This window comes from Habropoda laboriosa, unplaced genomic scaffold (assembly GCF_001263275.1).
Source record: "Habropoda laboriosa isolate 0110345459 unplaced genomic scaffold, ASM126327v1 scaffold300, whole genome shotgun sequence".
In the NCBI taxonomy this organism is placed as follows: Eukaryota; Metazoa; Arthropoda; class Insecta; order Hymenoptera; family Apidae; genus Habropoda; species Habropoda laboriosa.
The window spans coordinates 165,851-187,372 of NW_017100458.1; the positions used below are offsets into that span (position 1 = coordinate 165,851).

At 37.3% G+C, this 21,522-nt stretch overlaps 1 protein-coding gene across 1 annotated transcript; it reads left to right on the forward strand.

The window, feature by feature from the left end:
* Positions 1-15,828: 15,828 nt before the first annotated feature.
* On the forward strand, positions 15,829-21,511 carry LOC108575943 (the record flags this gene model as incomplete). Its single annotated transcript, XM_017938885.1, has 9 exons — positions 15,829-15,912; positions 15,986-16,063; positions 16,143-16,260; positions 17,820-17,915; positions 18,003-18,457; positions 19,233-19,333; positions 20,534-20,660; positions 20,774-20,884; positions 21,410-21,511. Coding segments are annotated over exons 1-9 (1,272 nt in total), but the record flags the coding sequence as incomplete, so codon positions are not given.
* Between the last annotated feature and the right edge of the window lie 11 nt (positions 21,512-21,522).

Genomic DNA, 21,522 nt, shown 5'->3' on the forward strand with positions numbered 1-21,522 from the left:
GGGCGTTTGTTTTATCTCAATACAGTGAAATATCTGGCGTGACAGTGAACGTGTTGATAAGTAAATGTTGTTTGATGTCATTTTCATCAGAAAAATCTCATCAATATGTTAAGAAAAATTTCGGGATAAAAAAACGTAAAATTAAAAAAGTTGGTATTTAAATCGCTTGGTTGCCTCGATTCACGTTTCATCCTTATCTTTTATTCGCTGTCCTTGTCTACGTTCGGCAAACTACAAAGGCAGGCGCGAGGTTCGAAAACGTAGTCCCTGACTCTACAAGTGTCAGGTCTAGGTTCCTTGCGAACTGACACTTGTGGAGACATTACTGTACTTTGAACTGTTAATTTTTCAGACGAATTATTAGTGACGAATCAATCGAAACTAGACCTAAACGTACAGCTTTCAATCAAACCACCCTTTTACTTAATGTCAACCACGAAAGAACACGTGCAGAGTACGAAGATTATCTTAATCGACGGTGCTGCGACGACAATTCGTGTCTTCTTCGCTTTCGATGGTAAAGATCAAGATTTATATTCGAAGAATTATTCTGGAATGCTTCGATTCGTGTACCAAGAACATCCGAATCAGGTAGATTAACTTTTTGTTCGATTCATTGGATTTTTTACGAATCAGATGACTTTTTTCTTCTTTTTTCAGGACAAAATTCCATGTAAAGGTTACGTGTATTTCCCGAACATCGTTGTGGAGCCCGGAGATTTTATAATTAACTGCGAGCTCGGCTCCAGCGCCGAAAAAATATTGACGTTGACGAATAACGGGCCCGTATCGGTCGTGTATAAATTCCTGTGGATTGGAGAGTCTATCGAGATAGAACGTGACTCGAACAGGGATTATGTTAGCTTTAAAATGCACCGCCATTATTCAATTCTTTTGACTTTTTTCTCAAAAATTGCTATTTAATGGGGTTAGACCACCCCTAAAGACTGAAAATGATAACTAACAGTAGCATTTTTTTTTTTAAAGACAATATTTGACTCAATCGAAAACTCTTCACAAGTGCTTTATTATGTTACCTCTAAAGAAAGTGAAAGAATTTTTTCGTTCAATTTCTTTACAAAATGGCGGCGCTACAGCCGCATCACAGTGTAATGACTCGCTTCGTTAAATCGGCTCTAATGGCACAAAACCATCGTAGTTTTTCATTAAAACTATTTGGATTATTTTTTTAACCCTTTCATTACTATTGGCGCCTATAGGCGTTTTGAAATTTTGCTCACACTATATCGTTGCAGCCTTTTGCTGCACTTCCACCTTAATTTAATACTTCATTTTATCCTTACACACTTTCATCTTAATTTAATAAACCGACTTTTAAAACGATACGGCCAAAATAATAAATTTTGCAGCCGTGGTTAAAAATTCACCGTCAGTCACCCACGTTACGCGTCAAAATCTGCCGTAGTGAAAGGGTTAAAAGTATAAACTGTCAATTTAAGCAAAAGAAAAATTCGATTTTTTCAAACCTCAGGGATGGTCTAACCCTTTAAACAATTTTTATCAACTGAATATACAATATTATTACGTATACTTAACCAGTGCCTCGGATGTTCTCCATGCAAAGCGAAATTAGATATGAATTTTGAGAGAGTACTAGAAATACACGAGGTTTCCGCTGGAATAGCGACAGACGATATTTGCATAAGTGATGGACAAAATGGAAGCGGAGACGGCCCACTGAAATCTATACCGCCGCCAGTAAATTGTACTGCTTATTTCGTTCAATTTCTTTTATTAACTTAATGAATTTCACCGGAGAAGAGGGAAACAATAGAGGAAATTGAACATTTCCTTGCAGCACCTGTTTCAGAAATACAAAGGTCCAATAAAGTAGATATTCCAAACGTGGAAGAAAATTCAGAATCGAATGATCGTCCAGTGTCTCGACAGGAAATAAGAGAATTCCTCTTGTCGATAGTCGGTCGATATTTCAAGAAAGACGAAGATCTACTCGCTTTGGAAGCCATTCCTTCCGAACCTCCCAGGAACAGTATCGTCAATAACGTTAGCTTACAGTCAAATCTAATTTTCTCTTTACAACCCTCTTTTATTAATTTCCTTTCGATTAAAATTCCAACTCGTTAACAAGAATTACTCGTCTCTGCTGTTTATTTTCTGTAATAAAGAATTCAGAAATAATAAAAAATTCTTTAAAAAAAAAAGCGAAATTTCTGGCAGATAGAGCTGATGTTCAAGATTCAGCATAAATTCCCTTTCACAGTGGCTCAAGCTTGATATTTACTTTACACGAGGAAACATAAGTCTGTTTTATGTCACCACCGACACGTGAAACGTCCTTTCAGGTTCTAGAGATCGTTCCAAGCGAGGGAACTGTGCCTCCTTATTCCGTGCACCACGTTCACGTTGCTTTTCACGGTTTCGAACAGCTTCGAGTAAAAGCCAGCGCTATCTGCGAGATTTCACGTGGTCCTAGTGAGCGGATCGAACTTCTCGCGCAAGCTGACGCCATTAAATACTCCATTGACACAGATACTATCGATTTTGGACAACAAGTAGTTTATATATTTTACATTTATTCGTATTAATTCAAAACCAACTGTCTATTCTTTGTCTTTTTATTAGGTTGTTGCTTAAGTTTCGTCCGCTTCGATTCGATTTTTGAAAACAGCTTATACTTACTTCAAGCTATGTACTTTTCATCATTACTTACGACAGTTTCTCATCTACATGGGATCTAAAATACGTTCGTATTTATCGTTAAAAAGGAACTTGTTGCACTCTTTACGGTTTCAAATTTATTCAAGTTTTTCCCGTCTAAACTGTTTTGTAGCGATCGAGAAATGTGACAATCTGTTGGTACCAGATTCGGGAAATATCGTGAATGAGAAATAAGTTCCCATTGTAGTTCCAATATTTTTTCTGCGTTGTCGTAAAGGTACAGGACGCCTTTTCGATTTACAAGGGATGCTCTTTTAATTTGCAGTTTTTAGAGCACTTCATAATAAATTATTCTACGCATGTTCCACCATACACACGACGTTACTATTTTTATCGTTAAATTCTTCCTGCTAATTTCTGAAGAACGTTGTCCGCGTTCTGACCAATGTCTTCTCTCCGTTAGATTATTGTACAAAATCCACTTTTCATCTGTCATGATCAAGCGATACAAAAAATCTTGAATTTGTTTAGCACGAAGCGAAACACAAAGACTTGGTCCAATCAATTTTTCTGTACCTTAAACTATAAATCCACTTTTGCGGAGATCCTTTACAACACTCGCATAGTAAATTCCAAGCTCAGATGCAATGTTAAGGACAGTCAATTCTGGATTTTCTTTGACAAATTTAATCGCTGATAGAGTGTTTATAGAAACGAAGTGGCGGTTGGAACTTATGCAGCAACCTAATACATAAAACGTTAAGAAATTCCATTAAAACGGTATAAAATACACGACAGTTGTTCCTGGAATGCAATAGTAAAGGCTTCACCCTGAGAAATCTCTGCACGATCACGTTCGAATATAAAATAAAAAGCACAGAGGCCTCCAGTGAGACGATCGATCGATTCGGTATACATCCGTTGAACGTCCAACCGGATAGCGGCTTCGTGGACGCTCAATCACTCGTGGAATTTCACGTGGACCATCTGCCGACGATCCTTGGCCCTATCGGCTATCAATTTCAACTGGAGGTACGGTTTAAACCCTTTCGATTACCAAAATGTCCGATTCCATCGAATTCTTGCCGTGGAATTTCAACGTTTATTAAACACCGTTGATACTTTCGGTTGATACTACCTTAAAATACTTTCATTTACACTACCGCTCAAAAGTATCCGGACACTTGATAGTGTCGTGCACTGACGACTTCGGAATTTTCTTCCTTAAAGCAATTTCTCGAATTGAATATCCTTGTTCCGCAAGAGTGAGGACACTAGCACGATTTTCTATCGATAATTCTCGTTTCGAATTTATAACTGAACAGAGGAAGAGCAACCAGACGAACTAAAGCAAAGCGGGTGACTGCATAGCGTTAGCTCCATTCTTAACCCTATCGAGAGAGCGTAAGCGCATCATCTACGGTTTATCAACGCTTAATAGGTATCGGAGAACTCTCTGAAATCGATCTGTACCATAGAAATGAAATAAACTAGAACAACGAAATCGTTCCATTAGGTTTCCTCTTTATAAAACAGGAATTATATTATTGCATTTTTATTACCTAATTTGTACAGAAAAACAAATTTTAGCGTACAACGATACTTTGGTATACATAATAATAACAATTACAGAAGATAAAATGAGCGTAAATACTTTTTCTACTAACTTGAATTACATTTTGTAGAGAATAAGGAAGTGTCCGGATACTTTTGTGCGGTAGTGTATGTATCTTCCTACGTTACAATACTTTCGCTATTTTTCATTTCAGATAGGTCATCTGATGCCTGTCACCATGAAAGTAACCGCTCACGGCGCGTTTCCTCAAGTTTATCCTTGCATTCCGAAAGAAAAGCTGCCTCAGTGTCATTCCGTCGAGTCAGAATACTCCGCTATTCGATCTTTGACAGATGATTTTCTAGTTAACGCGCGGAATGTGGTAATTCTACGAAATTTCTTCTAACGTTTTGAACGAATTTCACAAGTTCCGTATTGCAGAAGGTGGAAAATGTTTCTACAGAGAAGAAAAACGATTTATCGGAGGCCGATATAGAGATGTTAACCGGTAAGATTGATATTGTGCTCGCAGCCCGGGAATAATAAATTTTGCAATATTCCACGGTAGTTACTGCGAGTTAATATCTCATCAATTTATGTATTCGAGTCACGGTACATAAATTTCAAGCATTATAAGTCGTGTTTTTGCCCCGAGCCGAGGAATGGTGTATTATTCCATGCGACGAGACGTTTCCTCGAACCGTAGACATCGACATGGCGGTGGAAAGGCACTTGGCAAGAATGTTCGTCGATGCAAATTCATACATTTTAATGCACCACGCCACAACTCGCAGGCACGAGCCAATTCCTCAACTTTTTTCCGCCGAGTACGTTATCGGTACGTTTTCCTCTTATTGTTACGGGCATAATTGTGTGTTGCTACATTATGCAGTATGCAAAGTGCTGCAAATTTTCCAAGCTTTTCCTTCAATTGTCAGACGATTATTTAAACAGCATTCACTACGGCGTTTTATCGTATAAAATTCTGTTATCCTTCTTTGCAAGACATGAAACACGTGATTATTGGATGCACGTCTCACTGTTCCACCAATTTAATTAATTACGGCCCGTGGAGCGTGGAGATGAGAATGAAACTGGTGGGAAAGAAAGATGCCCTCGCGAAATCTGGTATCGTAGTCCATTTCAAGAAATATTCGAAGTTGGCGATCGGCGATTCCGCAGTTCTTCAAGTGATTTGGCATCCGACACGTGAACAATACTTGGAGAAACAGACGGAAGTACAACACACGGTCTATATAGAGGTAAATTTTACGTAGATCGAAACTGGTGACTTGGAAACCTGTCGGTTGTAATTGATTGTAGGTCCTGAACGGATGTACGATTCCCATAACCATAAAAGGGGTAGTGACTTATCCGTATGTTACAGTGAACACCAAGTTCTTGGACTTCCAGGACGTTGTCGTTGGAGAGTGTTTGGTTCTTTGCGTTCTGGTGAAAAACGAGTAATTTATAGTACTACTTTACGCGAATGATTCGTTCGATTATTAACGCTCCGTAGGCAGACTGGGTCATTTCCCAAGGGAAATTTCACACTCCTATTTCTTCCAAAAGAAGTTTCGAAGATTTGTATCCCAGAATTTTTTTTCAGATTTTCTTAAATTTGAGAATAATGAAAAATTTAGACTTGGATGTGAACGACTCGGTTTGCCTATAAAGTGTAAACAAATACACTGGTGTCTATAAACAGTAGGACAGCTATTATGGTCGCGCAGAAAGTATTGTACGATCTAAATTTCATTTCTTCGCCAAAGTTAGTGTCATTCGTTTATTCTTTGATGTCGCTTTTTACAAATGTAACATGGAATGGACAAAACAGAGAACCACTCGTTTAATCGAATTCTTTCGGGAGAAACGTGTCTTTTGGGACGCTGTGTCTATGAACTTCAATTATAGAAATAAGAAGGATGGATTTACTCAAAACAGAAAAAAAGAACACGTTTCAATAGTTTGACAACTTCAACGAGAATTGAAAAAAGGAAATAATGCAAACTTGTTATACACAGTCAGGAACAGAAATATGTGGACACACTTCAAAATAGAGTAACTTTTTTAAAATTGGGCCAAACGACTTGAGTTTTGTTTGAATAGTTAGGATTAGTTTACTAGATGACGTGTAGAAAAAATTTTGAAAAAAATTGCAAATTGTGAGAATCGCGAAGAAAATTGTAAAGGTCATTGTTTACAACTTTTTTATCTGGGCTTGTAATAAAAATTTAAGACATAGGGGAGAGTCGTGCAGTATTACGTATTTTTTAAATTTTCATTACGAGCTTAGATAAAAAAGCGACCTTCGCTAGTTTCTTCGCGATTCCGTCTAATTGCACTTTTTTCAAAATTTTTTGTACGCGTCGTCTAGTCGACTAATCCTTGTAACGCATTCAAAAATCTAAAGCTGTTTGATCTAATTTTAAAAGAAGCTATTCTGCTTTGAAGGGTGTCCACATATTTCTGTCCCTGACTGTACTTGTTGCTACAAAATCGAAAAGTATAATCTCGTTCCAAGTTGCAAAAACATGTACAACAAGTTTACAAAACAATTTCTTTTACAACACTGTTTTGTTGTACGGCGTAGACGCAGCTTTAACCGTAATCTGTGTTACAAAGCAAGTGGTTAAAGAAATATACGTTGCACCCTTAATCTCGAAAGTTTGGAGAGAAGAAAATTTCAACAAAAAATTCTCTTTTCTTTTTAAATTTCACCCTTGTCACGTAGAGAAGACCTAAACGTTCAATTCAGTCTTTGTTCGAGCTTAATCGGAGCATTTTACGCGAATCTACGCTCGCTCGTAGATTCGCGCGTGAAAATATCGAAATGAATGAAGTTCGACCGACTGACCTATATAAATTCCTGGAAATGCGTGAGCGAGTACCAGGAGGAGACAAAAAATCGCTGACTCAGCATAGTGTGTAGCTCTCGTGAGCGTGAGCAGCTTTTTCTCCGTCGGCAAAAAAGCCTTGCTCTTCCGTAGCCGCGAGAACCATTGGCGTAACGAACGATTATTCCCTATTCCCTTCGATTCACCATTGGCGTAACTACAAACTTTTCACTTTAAACACCACCACGCCCAAATATTTCCTTCGCGTGTACACATATGTGTTTTTTTTTCTTTTTTTTCGTTAAAGAAGAATTGTTTAGTAAAGGATTGTATTTTATTTCTGTGTGTCGAGCGTTTTTTCGGAAATCCAATTTCACAGGAATTCTCCGCGGGAACCTGTTCTGTTTTCCTGAGAGAAACGATTGCAAGAGCTTTGCAAATTTAACCTGCTCCGCGTTTCACTTTTAACCGCGAGCATAATGCGCCTCGCGGTTCTTTTATATGAGATTTTTGCCCGTTATCCACGGAAAAGTCACGTTTCCACAAAGAACGCGTAACGAGCGGATTCTTCGAGCTTCGAGAGTTTTTCTTAGGAAAATTCGTCCGAACGAGAATCCTGATTAAAGGTTCGTCGTGATACGAGATGATTAGTGAAAAGATTTTTGACGCGTACTTCTCTCTTTGGACGTAAGAGTAATTACATTTGGAAAAATCTTCGAGTGTTTCATTTTTGTAGAAGTTACTCTATTTCGGAGTTTAAATCGTCCCTTTTCCCCCCAGAGGATTGGTCGACTGCCAATGGGAAGCGAAATTATCGAACGCTTCTCGCAAGAAGCAGCAAGGAGACTATCCATTTTACGTGAAGTATAATACGAATTATTGTTCTCCCGGGCATTCCGAGGTAGTTCGTGTGTACTTCAAGCCTCAGAAAACGGTAAAATTAATAACACTACCGTAGGAGAGATTTTAATAAGCCAACTTCTCGAAAAAAAGAAACCTTTTCAGTGTTACGTCGAGACAAAATTGAAGATAAATGCGAAAATGAGTCCCGAAACACCGATTGTTACCCTAACCGGTCGTGGAATCGAGAAAAGTTTGAACATAATGGAACCTGTTATTCGTTTCTCACCAACTGTTCCATATACGAATATTCAGGAAATTGTTTTTATTGTTGAAAATGTGTGCAATTATCCCGTGGAGTTTTTCTGGCATCACTTAGACGAGTAAGAATATTCTATAAACTTTTCATCGAGTTACGTTTCTTTCGAAATGAATTTTTTTTAGGACGACCTAACACTTACATTTTCACGTCTCCTTTTTGATGAAGAAATGTTATCCAGTTCCTTTCAGGAGGAAGATCGTGTAACTGAAGCGGTATTGCACTACTACGAAGCGAAAGAAATATTTCTACCTCGAAGAAAGCCTGGGGAACCAATACCACGGGAATTGACGAAATTTTACAACGATTTAATTAACGAAATGGCTCGCTCGTTGGTTGTCACGGAATTGAAGGAGGAAGGGAGAGTGGAAAGTGAAGTTCAATTTGATTTCAAGATTCCAGAAAGAGAGGTGAGAAAAAGGAGGCTGAAATCGAGCATGTCGAAGAAACGAATGTCGAGAAAAAGGAGTGGACGTCTCACTCAACGATCCACGACGAGAAAAAGCAGCGTTCATGGATCTCGTCGTCCTAGAAAAAAGGGTGAAATTGCTAGCGACGTGTCCAGCACGGATTCGGACCAGAAGAATTGTCCCGACTTTTCAATTTTCGACGAAGCTCTGTTCGAATCTGTTCCATTGCCAACCAGCGATCCTGAAGAGTTGCAACAGATGCTTTTCTGTAATTCCTAATTCTTCTTTTTAATCAAATCATTTTTTTTTAACACTTTAGTGGTAATTTTGTGGATTTAACGCGTTCAACTTGGGGGTGACCCACAAGCTGTCTTTCTGCCAATTGACGTGACCCACAGGTCACGCTGTCTTGAGCTTTCTATTTCAACCCCTTCGTTACTGTAGGCTACTCTCGAGCAGCTACCACGTAGTTTCCCTTTATTTCAATATTTTAGCGTGATATTAGTGACAAAATACTAAGTTTCGGTGCAATATTAACGCATAAAAAGTGGTTTATTATTATTTGTAATTTATAATTTATCACGAAGGCAAAAATTCTTATGTCGATTCTGAGTCGACATAGCACCGCACCAGGGTTAAAGGAAAAGATACAGTTCGATTTTTCCTATTCGTTAAAATAGACTTTTACTGTACATAGAAAGAAAGGTATTCTTTTTATTGTAAATGGCTAGAAATAAAAAGAATCCGTGAAATATTAAGCAATTATGAAACATGACGTTAAAGAATGAAACGAATTAGCGGCAAACAGCTGTACAAAACGACCGCCAGAGAAAATATGACATAATTACACGCGGACCGATCAGCAGCCGAAAATGGACCCCGGGTTGAACACGTTATAAAGTTTCTCTGAAGCTTCCGTTAGCTCGATTTCTAAATCTAAAAGAAATTCTAATATCCTCTTTTCCTCGATTTGTGAATTTTAATTATACTATTACACATTTAAGAGGATCTCAATGTGTTTTCCTGTTTCAAGGTTATATAGAAAATCTGCACAAGACAGCGGATTTTCGGGACAGAATGAAAGACCCGGTGAAAGAAGTTTTCGAGAACATCCAGCGAAAATCTGACTCGTCGAACAATCTTCAAGATCCTTCGAAGCCTGAGAAGCGAGTCTGCGTTATTTTCCACGGAGCTCCTTTCACCAGTACCATCCATTATAACTTGCATATCCTTGTCATTCACGAATTTACCAGTAGCTTCACCCTTCCTGATCTATCACGTCGCGTCGCGTCGTCCTGAAATTTCTCGCGATTTCAAGCTGTTTTCACATTGAAAAAGCATAACTCGAAATTTGAAATTAAACGTATTTATTTAAAATTATTTCGAAACATTTTTCCTAATGATCTTTCCAAATACGTAAAGAAATATCGTCGAATATCTGTTTAAACGATAACACGAAATTTGAATTACTCAGAGTATCAAGAAGCCGCGTGTAGAAACGCTAGAGTCCTCGAAATTCCTATTCTCAATATTGATAAAGCTGTCACGGAAGTTATTTCGCTCGAAGGAAGTGAGTGCTCTATCCAGCTTCGTCAAATCGTCGATGAAGCTTACGAGAATTATACCGAAGCCTTTGAGAAGCAAAAGTACGATTTACGATGGAACGAAATTGAAATTGTGCAAAAAAGAAGAATTTCCTGCTCTAGCCTCTTAATTGACCAAATATTCGAACTGTTAGGGAACGTCAGAAAGCCGTAGAGACTCGCGAAGCCGAGGAATTCGAATCCCAATCGACTAAGAGAACAGCAAGTCCAAAGGATAAGAAACGTTCTCCAAAGGAAAAATCCTCCAGAGGCTCTTCCAAAAGTCCTAAAGCGACGAAAGCACCGAAATCAACCGAAACTGAAGCACCAGACGCAGAGAAGGAACCGATCATTCGACTCCGCGTCGATTCTAATCCTTTGCTTGAACTCGATAGAATTCCTACGAGCGAGAAGCTGGAAATGCTTGACCCTTTGAGCAGATACGAGTACAAGATCCAAGCGATATCATTACTAGAAGAGATACTCGATCCTGGTGTCCTTAGTGAATCGCCCAAATATAAAATTGCAAGGAGAAAAGAGGATACGTCCTTTCTTGGAATTAATTCTGAATTAATATTTCAAGCTCTGAAAGAAAGGTATATTGCTCGAGAGAAAAATAACACAAGTATTATATTTCTCCTTCTTTTCGAGGATTTGGAAGAATTATTAATGACGGTGATTTGCATAAAATAAACTGTACGCAGATTATCCGTGGAGGATTTCAAGTGGGGCTTTGTCGTGCAGAGCTTAGAGAGCAATTTCCTGCGGAATAACGCGGTCGAAGCTCTCCTAACTCTATTGCGGATCGTTGGGAACGTTGAGTATCTACTGTTCGTTACTTTCCTTAATTCGATGGCCTGCTATGACGGCAAGGTCGATCAGCTTCGGAGGGAAATCGGTAAAGTATATTTTCCATGTGAATTTTCAGAGATCGAAGAAACGAAATTATACCGTAGAAACGTCAATCGCGAGTGTCTGAGTTTCGAGTGTTGACCCTTTGCACTCGAATGGCGACTGAGAAGCGACGTTATTGTTTACCATTTGGTAAAAAATTGAGTTTACAGGACAATTGGTCCTCTCATAAATTTATAAGCAGCGAAATAGTTTGAAAGAAGCAATCTTTAATATGAAAATACGTTAAATATAGAAATTAAACTGATTTGCAATTTACCTATAGGAAAAGGATCTTCGAGCGCAAAGGGTTAATCTTTGGATCGAGTGTTTGAGATTAGGGTATGATAGAAAAGTGTATGGCTGTCCAAGGTTTGTTAGCTTTCGATGTTTAGTAATTTAAATAAAATGTAACAATTTTATTTCACTCAATTTTGTACACGAAATCTTACAAGTTCTAAAACACTTAGTTTCTAGATACGTTCTGTCGTAGCGATTCTTCTATTATCTGCGGGATGTTTAACTGCTTGCTTTTATTAAAGTTCGTAGGTCTTATTTTGGGGTAGTGGGAGTACGGAAAGGACCAACGGTTTTGGGACTTGATGAGTATGACTCGGGGTTGATAGATAACAGAGTTTGACTCGGGGTTGGTAAATAACAGTAAACCGTATGAGTAATTGTGTAAAAAGGTAATTGTTAGGGGTTACTAGGCGATGGATACGAAATGTGTCTATCTTATTCGTTAAGATTAGAACGGTATCTATTAGGTTGTCCGGAAATAAATTGCGATTTCTGTACATGAGATTTAAAGACGTGTAGTTTTGCTTAGAATGAATTCATTTAATCGAAATAATTTCCATTAGATTCTATACACTTTTTCCAACGTTTTGCAAGAGTTCCTATTCCATTCAATAAAAATCAGGAGTTCTAGAATTAATAAATTCCACGAAGGTATTTACAGCATCCTCTTTATTGCGGAAGATTTTTTCTCGCAAGAAGTTATCGAAATGTTTAAACAAATGGTTATCTGTAGGGGATAAGTCGGGGGAATAAGGAGGGTGTTTTAATGTTTCATAACCCAATTCGTGTATCTCTCGAATCGTGAATTGTGATTGGTGCGGGCGGACGTATCGTGTAGGAGTATTGGTCCTTTACGATTTACCAAACTTGCTTGTTTAACAAATAACTTTTTATGCATTATAATCGTTAGTTGTGCTTTCACCGAATACATGATTGATATTGCGGACAGTTTCCGCGGCATTACTTCCTAATTTAAATTCATATAAAAATATGGTACGAATTTGCTTCTTGTTCATTGTTACGTTTTTAAGTTATACTCAGAAAAAATGACGGTAAAAAAAAAGTGTATCACTTATATGATAGAGCGACGTCTACGCGTTCAAATGGTATATTACTTAATAAACATAAATTTAAAATATATAGTATAGAAAAGTCCTAAATATGACATAATAGGACATATTTTCGGACAAACTAATAACAGGTTTTTGGTGGACGAAAGGGAGAATGCGCGGGTGAAAGAATATGTATATCGATACGTTTCATTTGTCTTACGAAGAACAGCACGTGTCAGTTTGCCGCGTAAACAAGCACGTTTCATCGTTTCTAACGAATATTAGCACGTTTGGTCTTTCGTTGCGAAAATTAATACATTATACTGTTTCGCCACGAAGAATAGCATATTTTGGATTTTGCGGCGAAATCTAACGCGTTTCGGCGTGCGGTCGGCTTAAATTACTAAAATGCATTTTACATCGAAAAATTCAAACTTTGAAAATATTGTTTAATAAATACCAACTCCATCTAATATCCGAAACGAGAAAAATATGAAAATGTTTCTCACTCTCGTCTCCGATGCGCTCGAGAAGCGAACGAACCGAGGAGAGATACAGCCGGCAATTCCCAGGACACCTCCCTTTCTCGATAACAGTCGCGGCGCGGACTGAACCTGCGTCAATTAAGTGAGGAATACTGTACAGTATGATCGGATCAGGACAAAATTCTCATTAGATCAGATTCGATCATGGCCTCAAAAAGAAATTAAATCTTATCGATCTCTGCAGTATAAAGTTAAATATGCTATTTTCGTAGTTAAACATTCAAATGTGCTTCTTTTCATCGCTATCAACGATACATGATACTTTTCGTGGTTAGTTTTTGCAACGAAACATTAAACATTCAAATGTGCTACTTTTCGCGCCAAAAAACGAAACGTGATATTTTTCGTGATAATGAAGACGAACCTGCTGTTTTTCGTAAGATAAATGAAACGTGTTACTTTTCGTAACACACGTCGAATATAGAGTGTGGAAGATAGTTAGAGTTAGGTGTTAGTTGGAGTCGTTGAGCTGCCCGAACTCAATATTTAGTTATACTTTGAGTAGCTTTATTGAAAATCCTCATCTTTATATACGTTACCGAAGACAAGTGTAAACAATTGGTTTTTCCTATATGAAATTTTCACGGAATATTAATAATACATCAGACTCGTATAAGGAAGTAACGCGTTATCCAAAGAAATCTATCAAATAACGTGTTCTGCAAAGTGGTTCGCCGCGGAAGATTGCGCGCGTTACTGAACCAACAGAAACAGCATTGTCGCACAGGGAAACGAGATTTCATCTTTTGCAGCGGAGAAGGCGGTCGATCCTGTGCAGAAGATTCGGGACATAGACGAGATGTCTTCGTCGGAATACGATCAGCTCCCGGACGAGGATAAGAAGATGTATCTGGACGCGGTTCTACCGGTTAAAAGGGAGCAGGCATCGCGTAGGCGGGCTCTATTTATCGAACGAATGATGGAACGTAAAAGAAAAAAGGTCTCCCTTCAAACTGATGAAATGTTTCTCCTTGAATAAAAAAGAAAAAGGAATCAGGAAATTTATAAAGTTTTTAGAAGTTCCACACGACACTGTCTAAACTCGAGAAACTCAAAATACCCGACTTCTTGCCAATTGTAGAACTTTATTTATTATTAACTTTATTGTTCCTTATTCTGCAATTCTTTCGTTTCCTGTTAATTCTTTATTATTACAGAATAGATTTAAACTAAGAAAATTATCAATAATATAAGAAAAGTTATCATTTTTGTATAATATATTTTTTACGTATATTTGTTATAGTTTTGTATAACTTTTGCCTGCTAGCTACAAAATGGGACTGGCTTAGAATAACTTTCCACTCTCATACATCAGTACTCCACTCACTATTCTATGTATATCAGTTATTTCTATTTAGCCTCATATTTGTTACATATTCTCCCTTTTTTACATATTGACGTATTACCTGTTTTAGCCTTCTATTTCTTACGTATACTCCTCACCTGTCTTACGCCCTCTTCCTTCTCCCCCTTTAGTTTCCTTACAATTTTCTGTTTTCACAGATTTCTGTACACTTTTCCCAACGATTAACTAGTTTCGTTACTCTAAATTTATAAAAATCGTTAATTTTTGAATGAAAAAATTCTTTGAATGTTGCCTTTACAGTATCTTTATTTTGGAATTATTTATTTGTTAAAAAATTGTTCAGGTGTTTGAAGAAATGGTAGTCTGGTAAAGGAAGGTCTAATGAATAGGGAGGAATGTGGCAAAATTTCATATTCTTTACCGTGGATCGTTTTCAATAATTTTCCTTAAGGGGGTATTCTGGTCTAGCGCGCGAGTTTCATTGCCATCTTTCAGAATTTTTTATGGGTAATCAAAGTGAGTGTAGTACACGAAATTTTTTCTAATAACTTAATCGTCCTTCTAAAATATTTATATATTTTTTTTTAGCGTGTGACAATAAGTGTAAGATGTTTGTACGAAGCCATGAAAATTGCGTATACGTCCAATTGGTTGCCATGATTCCGTCCTTCGTAGATGTCAGAAACAAATGATTCAAAGAAAATTTGATTGTCACGGTGGTCATTAGTGACCGGAGGGTCTGAATTGTTTAGAGTAATTAAAATGAAATGAATATCGTCAACTAAAAATATCGAACATCATAGCTAATTAGACCGTATTTTGAAATAAAAAGAAAATAATAATAATAAAGCATAATAAGCATAATATAATTCTATGCTTAGAATAATGAAAATTTTCTTATGGCTCCCTGAGAAAAACATGTAAATCCGGCGTGGCAGTCAACGTGTTAACCATTTTATTACTTCTTCATTATCTCTTCCCTCCAGTATTTCCTTCAATCTTTTCAACCTTATACCTTTACCCTCAACACCTCTACATTCTTCTACCCAACGCTTTAGTCCTTTAATCCCTCTTAACATAAAATGTATTCCCTCTGTTCTTCTTCTAAGCTGCCATATCTCGTATATTTTTGTGTACTTCTGTATATTTAGCCAATCTGTTTGTCCTCTAATAGCTAATTACCAATTGCTAACTTACTTCATTAATATCGAAGGGTTTATCCCGTGCAATTTCAACGAAATAAATTAAATAAAAATTAGAAATTCTTTGTTCATTATTTATTTTTTATTTCAGGGGATTACGAACTCGAAGGCAGGTAAGAAGAAGGGAAACGGGAAGACAGCGAGACAGGCGAAGGGTGCTGGTAAGTCAGCGAGCTCGAGGCCAGCGTCAAGCAAACGAGACGCAAGCAGGGCGACGAGGAGCAGAGACAGCTCGAAACGAAGTGGGTGGTTCTAAAGAACGAAGTGGGAACAAGAGCCGTGATTTGTGAGCCGTGCCTATTTTGTTGTGCAGGGAAAGAAGCTGTTCCGGTTGAAATTAGGGAGATTATGGCGGCCATGGAGAAATATTACTCGGACCTGTCGTCCATTGAAAATGTCATTCGTAATTGGGATCCAGTTAGAAGGATAATGGTAACTTTGTTTCCATTTCTGCATTTTAACGTCAAATTGTTAACTCTGAAAATTATTTTCTTTTTTACTTTAGATAGAACCTCCTTCGGAGAAGTCTAGATCAAGAAGTGCTAGATCGAGGGACGTGGGTATTTTAGACACTGTCAGAGAGGTAACATGTGACATTATTGCTTCAAATGAAACATAAATGAAGTTTCAAGTGACGTTAAAGTAAATTGTTCTTAAAATAGGTCCCTGTAAATAATTTTCACGTGTGGTACGTGAAGTCCAGCGATCCTTGGCAGGATTCTATGTATAACACGGTGGTTGGTCAGATGAAGGAAAATTTATTGGCAAAATCTGCTCTTCGTAAGTCGTAAAACCGTTGTAAAATTTCTATTGTAGTAGACGGTCGAGAAAAGGGCACCTATTTTGCGATTGTAGCGTTGGCCCAGGTGCGCTTAGGCTACAAGAATTAGGCTTAAGCTACAAGATAAAGCTATCTCTCTAGTTTTGAGAAACTGTGACTGTGTACCGTGTAAATACGAACGGCGAAAATGCGTATTTTTCCTTGGGAAAATCGGTCACAGAAGAACCATTCGAGAGGAAACTGAGCTGCGAGGTGTGTTTATAAGTATTAGGACACTTATCGAATGCGGAATAAATTTAAACAGTCGTTATTAAGATCCTGAAGAAATTCAACAACGAGCACATACGATAAAACTTCTAACACTATACTATGCTATCCTAAACACTGTGTTGTTCGAATCCGAGTTGGAAGCGCTTTTACCGATTTGTACTTATTAATGGTTCTTTATTTCGGACGTTTCGAAATTACAACTCCGGATACAACACTTGCTTGATCCTTGGATAGGAAAGAACGAACGGACTAATGTACGAATGCACGAATGAACGAGAAAGAACCTTTTCCGCAATTTCGAGGAGTCCTTCATGTTACTATCGTTCGGTGAGGAGAGGGTTGCTGTGGCCCTTACTTACAAAATGACTAATAGTAGGTAAGCCTAAGAATTCGAACGACAAAAACAGGCGTGACTGATTTGTTTTTCGGCACAGCAGCTCGTTTACGCTTATCAGTGAGTCTATAGGTTGGTCATCCAACAATGTCATTGATTATGCCATACCAAACATTGTCACGAAATTGAGTTTGGAAATGAGTTTATTGTAGGGCGTTGAACTTGTCTCGTTAACCACTTTCATACAATATATTAATGATAATAACGTAATAGAATAAATAATATTGGATGATTGCAAAAGTTCGTGGCCGATTTTCAGAGGTGGCGGGAACCTCGGCACAGATGTTTCTTTTAGCGTAATGTTACATTCCTAACGAAAAATACACCGCTTGTGTTTCATTTTCAAATAATTATTCGTTTCATTGCATTTTAGTTTCAAATGAAATGTGCTTTCGCACACATCGCTTGTGTTTTATTTTCAAATCGGGCACGAACTTTTGCAATCATCCGATATAAACATATAATAATTTCACATTAATAAAAGGAATTATAGCTGTCGATATAAAAGAAATCGTGGTGTCGTCATTACGCAAGAACCATTGCAAATTTAAAAAATCTATTCAAGCCATGGCATTGTGTATGAAAAATAATGAAACTTTGTCCTCTTCTATTTTCCTCCTAAATCTACCACTTACGAGAGAAATGTTGAATAGTAATAACATGGACACCCTGTATATTTTTACTGATCTATGATACCAACATTGGCGAAGAAATGTAATTGAATTTCTTTACGAACATAATAGGTATCTTGATATTTACGAACAGCAGAGTATATCTGTTACATAGGTCTATTCTTTTTTCTCTCCTTACTTTAATTATATTTATATTTTATAACTAATGTGTGTTACACTCTATTATTCTTCCAATCAATCAATGTGAGTTCTTCTTTTCCAGCTGTTGAAGTAGAACCTGAACCAGATCTCAAACTGAAAATTTATTCCATCCTTAAGTCGAAAGGTATCGAGAGACGAATGAGAAAAACATACGGAGGTACATATGTTATCAAATTTCCACAGTGTCATTGTGAATTAATTTTTTCATTAACAACAACTGAAAAATATATTAATGGTAATTCAGACGTTTATCAGTTGGTTTCTATCAACCAAATGCCGGAAGTCATCTCCGTTAACGACTCGATCCAAGCCAGCGAACTCGCTGTTCAAGAAAATCATGCATCTGTACTAAAGATTAGCAGAAGATATGAGAGAAAATCAACGAGTAGGATAGAAGAGAAAAAATCGCCCATCAAAGTGGAGGATCGTTTTATGAACGAGTTGACGATCGAAAGCAAGGACTCGACGAATTCTTTCTCAGAGACGATCATAGAAGAACCCTTGAGGCCACGATGGATCTTGCTGCCGAACGAAAGTCACCGGTTCAAGATTCGTTTTCAACCGGAAGAAGTTGGCCACTACAGCGAAACGTACGCTTTGACCATCCTGGATGGAAATAACGTCACGTACGAAGTATCTGTCAACGGAGTCGCGGATATACCAAGAATTGACATTAATCCTTACATCATTTTTCCTCATGTATATTCCGTATTTCTAATTTTAAACCTTTAACGGGGTATTTCCATTTGAAGACGTGATTTTTCGGCGATTTTTAGGATTGAAAATTATTAGATAATTATAAACCAAGGAACTTGAAATTTGTCGTACACGTTTGGTCGGGTTTCAGGAAAACACAGTGTAATTTTTGTGCGATTATCTTAATTGCTATTTAAATTACATATTATAGTGTGCCATTCTGAATGGCTGCCACGATTCACGTTGTTCTATTTATTACAAACAGAAAAATCGGAGATAATCTTAATCCATACGAGTATCGTTATCGTTCCTACTAGATTAAAGCAGAAAAAAATGTATTTTGACTAAATGGCAGCCGTGTAAAACAAAAATATCGTTTTTATCATGAAAGTTTTAATTTCTTCAGGCGTTAAAAAAACTACTGCAGATATTGGCATAATTCTTGTACGAACGATAAGGTGATATCTATTTTATACGTATGCGAAATTTGGGAGAGATTAGTTGATTCATTATTGAGAAATTATGGCAGTCAGTTTGTAAAACACGGTTTCGAGGAAGACGCATTTAAAGTTTAGCGTTTTTAGCGACACATCATCTTCTTGAAATCATTATAACTTTGTCATTTCGTCGATTTCAGACGTAGAATTTTCGTAACATACTTTCAAGATGTTACACTTTGAGAAAATGCGATAAAAAGATCGATTTTTTGTTCCTTTCATATGGAAATACTCTTTTAATTAAATCCAATACTTCATATATTACGTTAATTTCATTCCAGATTACGGATGATCAATTACAAGCAGCACAGAGTTCCTCCTACATTTGCGACAGAGGGGTGTACGATTTTGGTTCAATATTGGTTCTACGAAAAGACAAAAGGTTCCTCTTCAATTCGAATACCATAAAGCATCGTCATATATCATCTTAACTTTCTTTTTGCTGACTATTCACTGTTTAGTGCGGTATTAGATAAGAAAATTAGGTAATCCTCAATTATGCAGGGTGAATCACCTAACTCGTTCACCTTGAATAATTTCTAAAATATGTGTTTTACAAAAAAGTGTTTTATAGAGAAATTACAGGGTATCGAAGGAAACATACGATGCTGAAATGATTTTTTTTTAAATAACCTATTTGTTTACGAGGTATCAAGATGGTCTTTAATTTTTTAAATGGAATGCGTACCCTTTTGTATCAAAATTTAAAAGAGCAGTGAATTTTCTATGAGAAAATTACACAGGTATATGGAAGTCAACAGGCGTCACATTGAGCACCTATTGTAACTAAGGTAAGCAACGAACCATGCACAACGTTCTTGCAAATGTCTCGCTAATTATTAAACTTAGGACAAGTAAAGCTTAATACTTTCATACATAAAACTCACTGTTCTTTTAAATTTTGATGTAAAAAGGTGCGCATTCTATTTCAAAAATTCAAGATTACCACTTTGATATCTCGTAAACAAACAGATTATTTAAAAGAACCATTTGAGCTATGGTACCTTGCAATTTCTATATGAAACACTCTTTTATACATATGTAGAACACACACTTTAAAAATTATTCAGGGTGGACAAGCTATGTATCTCACTCTGTACGCATAAATTAACCCTTTCATTTTTGAAAATTTGCTCGCACTATATCGTTGGAGCCTTTTGCTGCACTTCCACCTTAATTTAACACTTAATTTTATCCTTTACGCACTTGCATCTTAATACGATAAACCGAATTTCCAAACGACGCGGCCAAAATAACAAATTTCGCAGCCGTAGACAAGAATTCACCGTCAGTCACCCACGTTACGCGTTAAAATCTGCCGTAGCGAAAGGGTTAAAACGAAAGTTAGCATCAAATGAAATTTTCGTTACAAATGTAACTATTTCTATCCCATCTTCGTTAGAATCTGTGTCGCGAGCCTGACTTGTTGTTAAAAGACAAACGGTTAAGCACAAAAAAAAGGATAAGATACTTCTTTAATTATAACTTCAGAGAATGCAACGAATCGAGTCGAATGTTAGAGTTAGTCTCGTATTGCTAAGCCAGTGAATTCGCGAGTTCACGTCGTCTTATCTGCTCGCAGGCCGCATCGTCGTCAGGCTCGACTCAAGTTTTCCAACATTTCCGAGGTGGAGGCGGAGGTGGAATTCTCGGTGACGGAAAACGGGCCCGAGTGCTTCGACGTGCAACCGGTGCAGCTGTTTATCGCTGTGCGTTATCGGCTAACGGGTTCACCGTTTAATTTACACAGTAGAATAGGAAACTTTCGTGTTTCACGAATATCGAACAATCCCATGGCTAACGAGAAATCAAATCCATGTAGCCGGGCAAGTGTGAGTTTATGGAGTTATCGGCCATCGCTACCAGGCTAGGAATTATCGCGGGAAGATTGCATCTGTGCGTGAAAGATAATCCGCAGGTTCACACAATTGAGGTAATTTTGGAGTAAGATTGCTTTAAAAATATTTCAAACTTTACGGTGGATGAATTGTTCCATTTTATGATTGGTAATTAACCCCTTCGTTGCTATTGGCGCTTACAGCAATTTTGAAAATTTTCTCGCAGTACATGTTGGGGGATTTTGGTGCACCTTAATTTAATCCTTTACGCACTTCCATCTTAATTTAACCAGTTAACTGTGCTCTCCTTTCAAACAGAAATTGAATCTCTGCAGTTTATAATTAAATATGAGGACGATTTGTAACCAATTACTTCCTCTTCGTTCCTGCAAATGTGAACATTTTACGCTCAATATTACATTGAATTGAATGGGCTAACTAATGAGGAATTAATTCGTCTTACACGGTTAATAGGCTAATAAACCGAATCTTAAGACGATACGGCGAAAATAATAGATTTTACAAAAAAATTTACATTCTTTCGCGTAACGTAGAAAAATCTGCCGCAGCGAAAGAGTCAAAGGTGTTCCGTGTTAATTACAATTTCGTTGAAAATACAGTTGCAAGGTGAAGGAACGAAATTAGACATCGAACTGGAAGGAAAAGATATCTTCTTCGATCGTACACTTCTCTATCGAAAGGAAGAGAAAGTTCTAACGATACGAAATAAAAC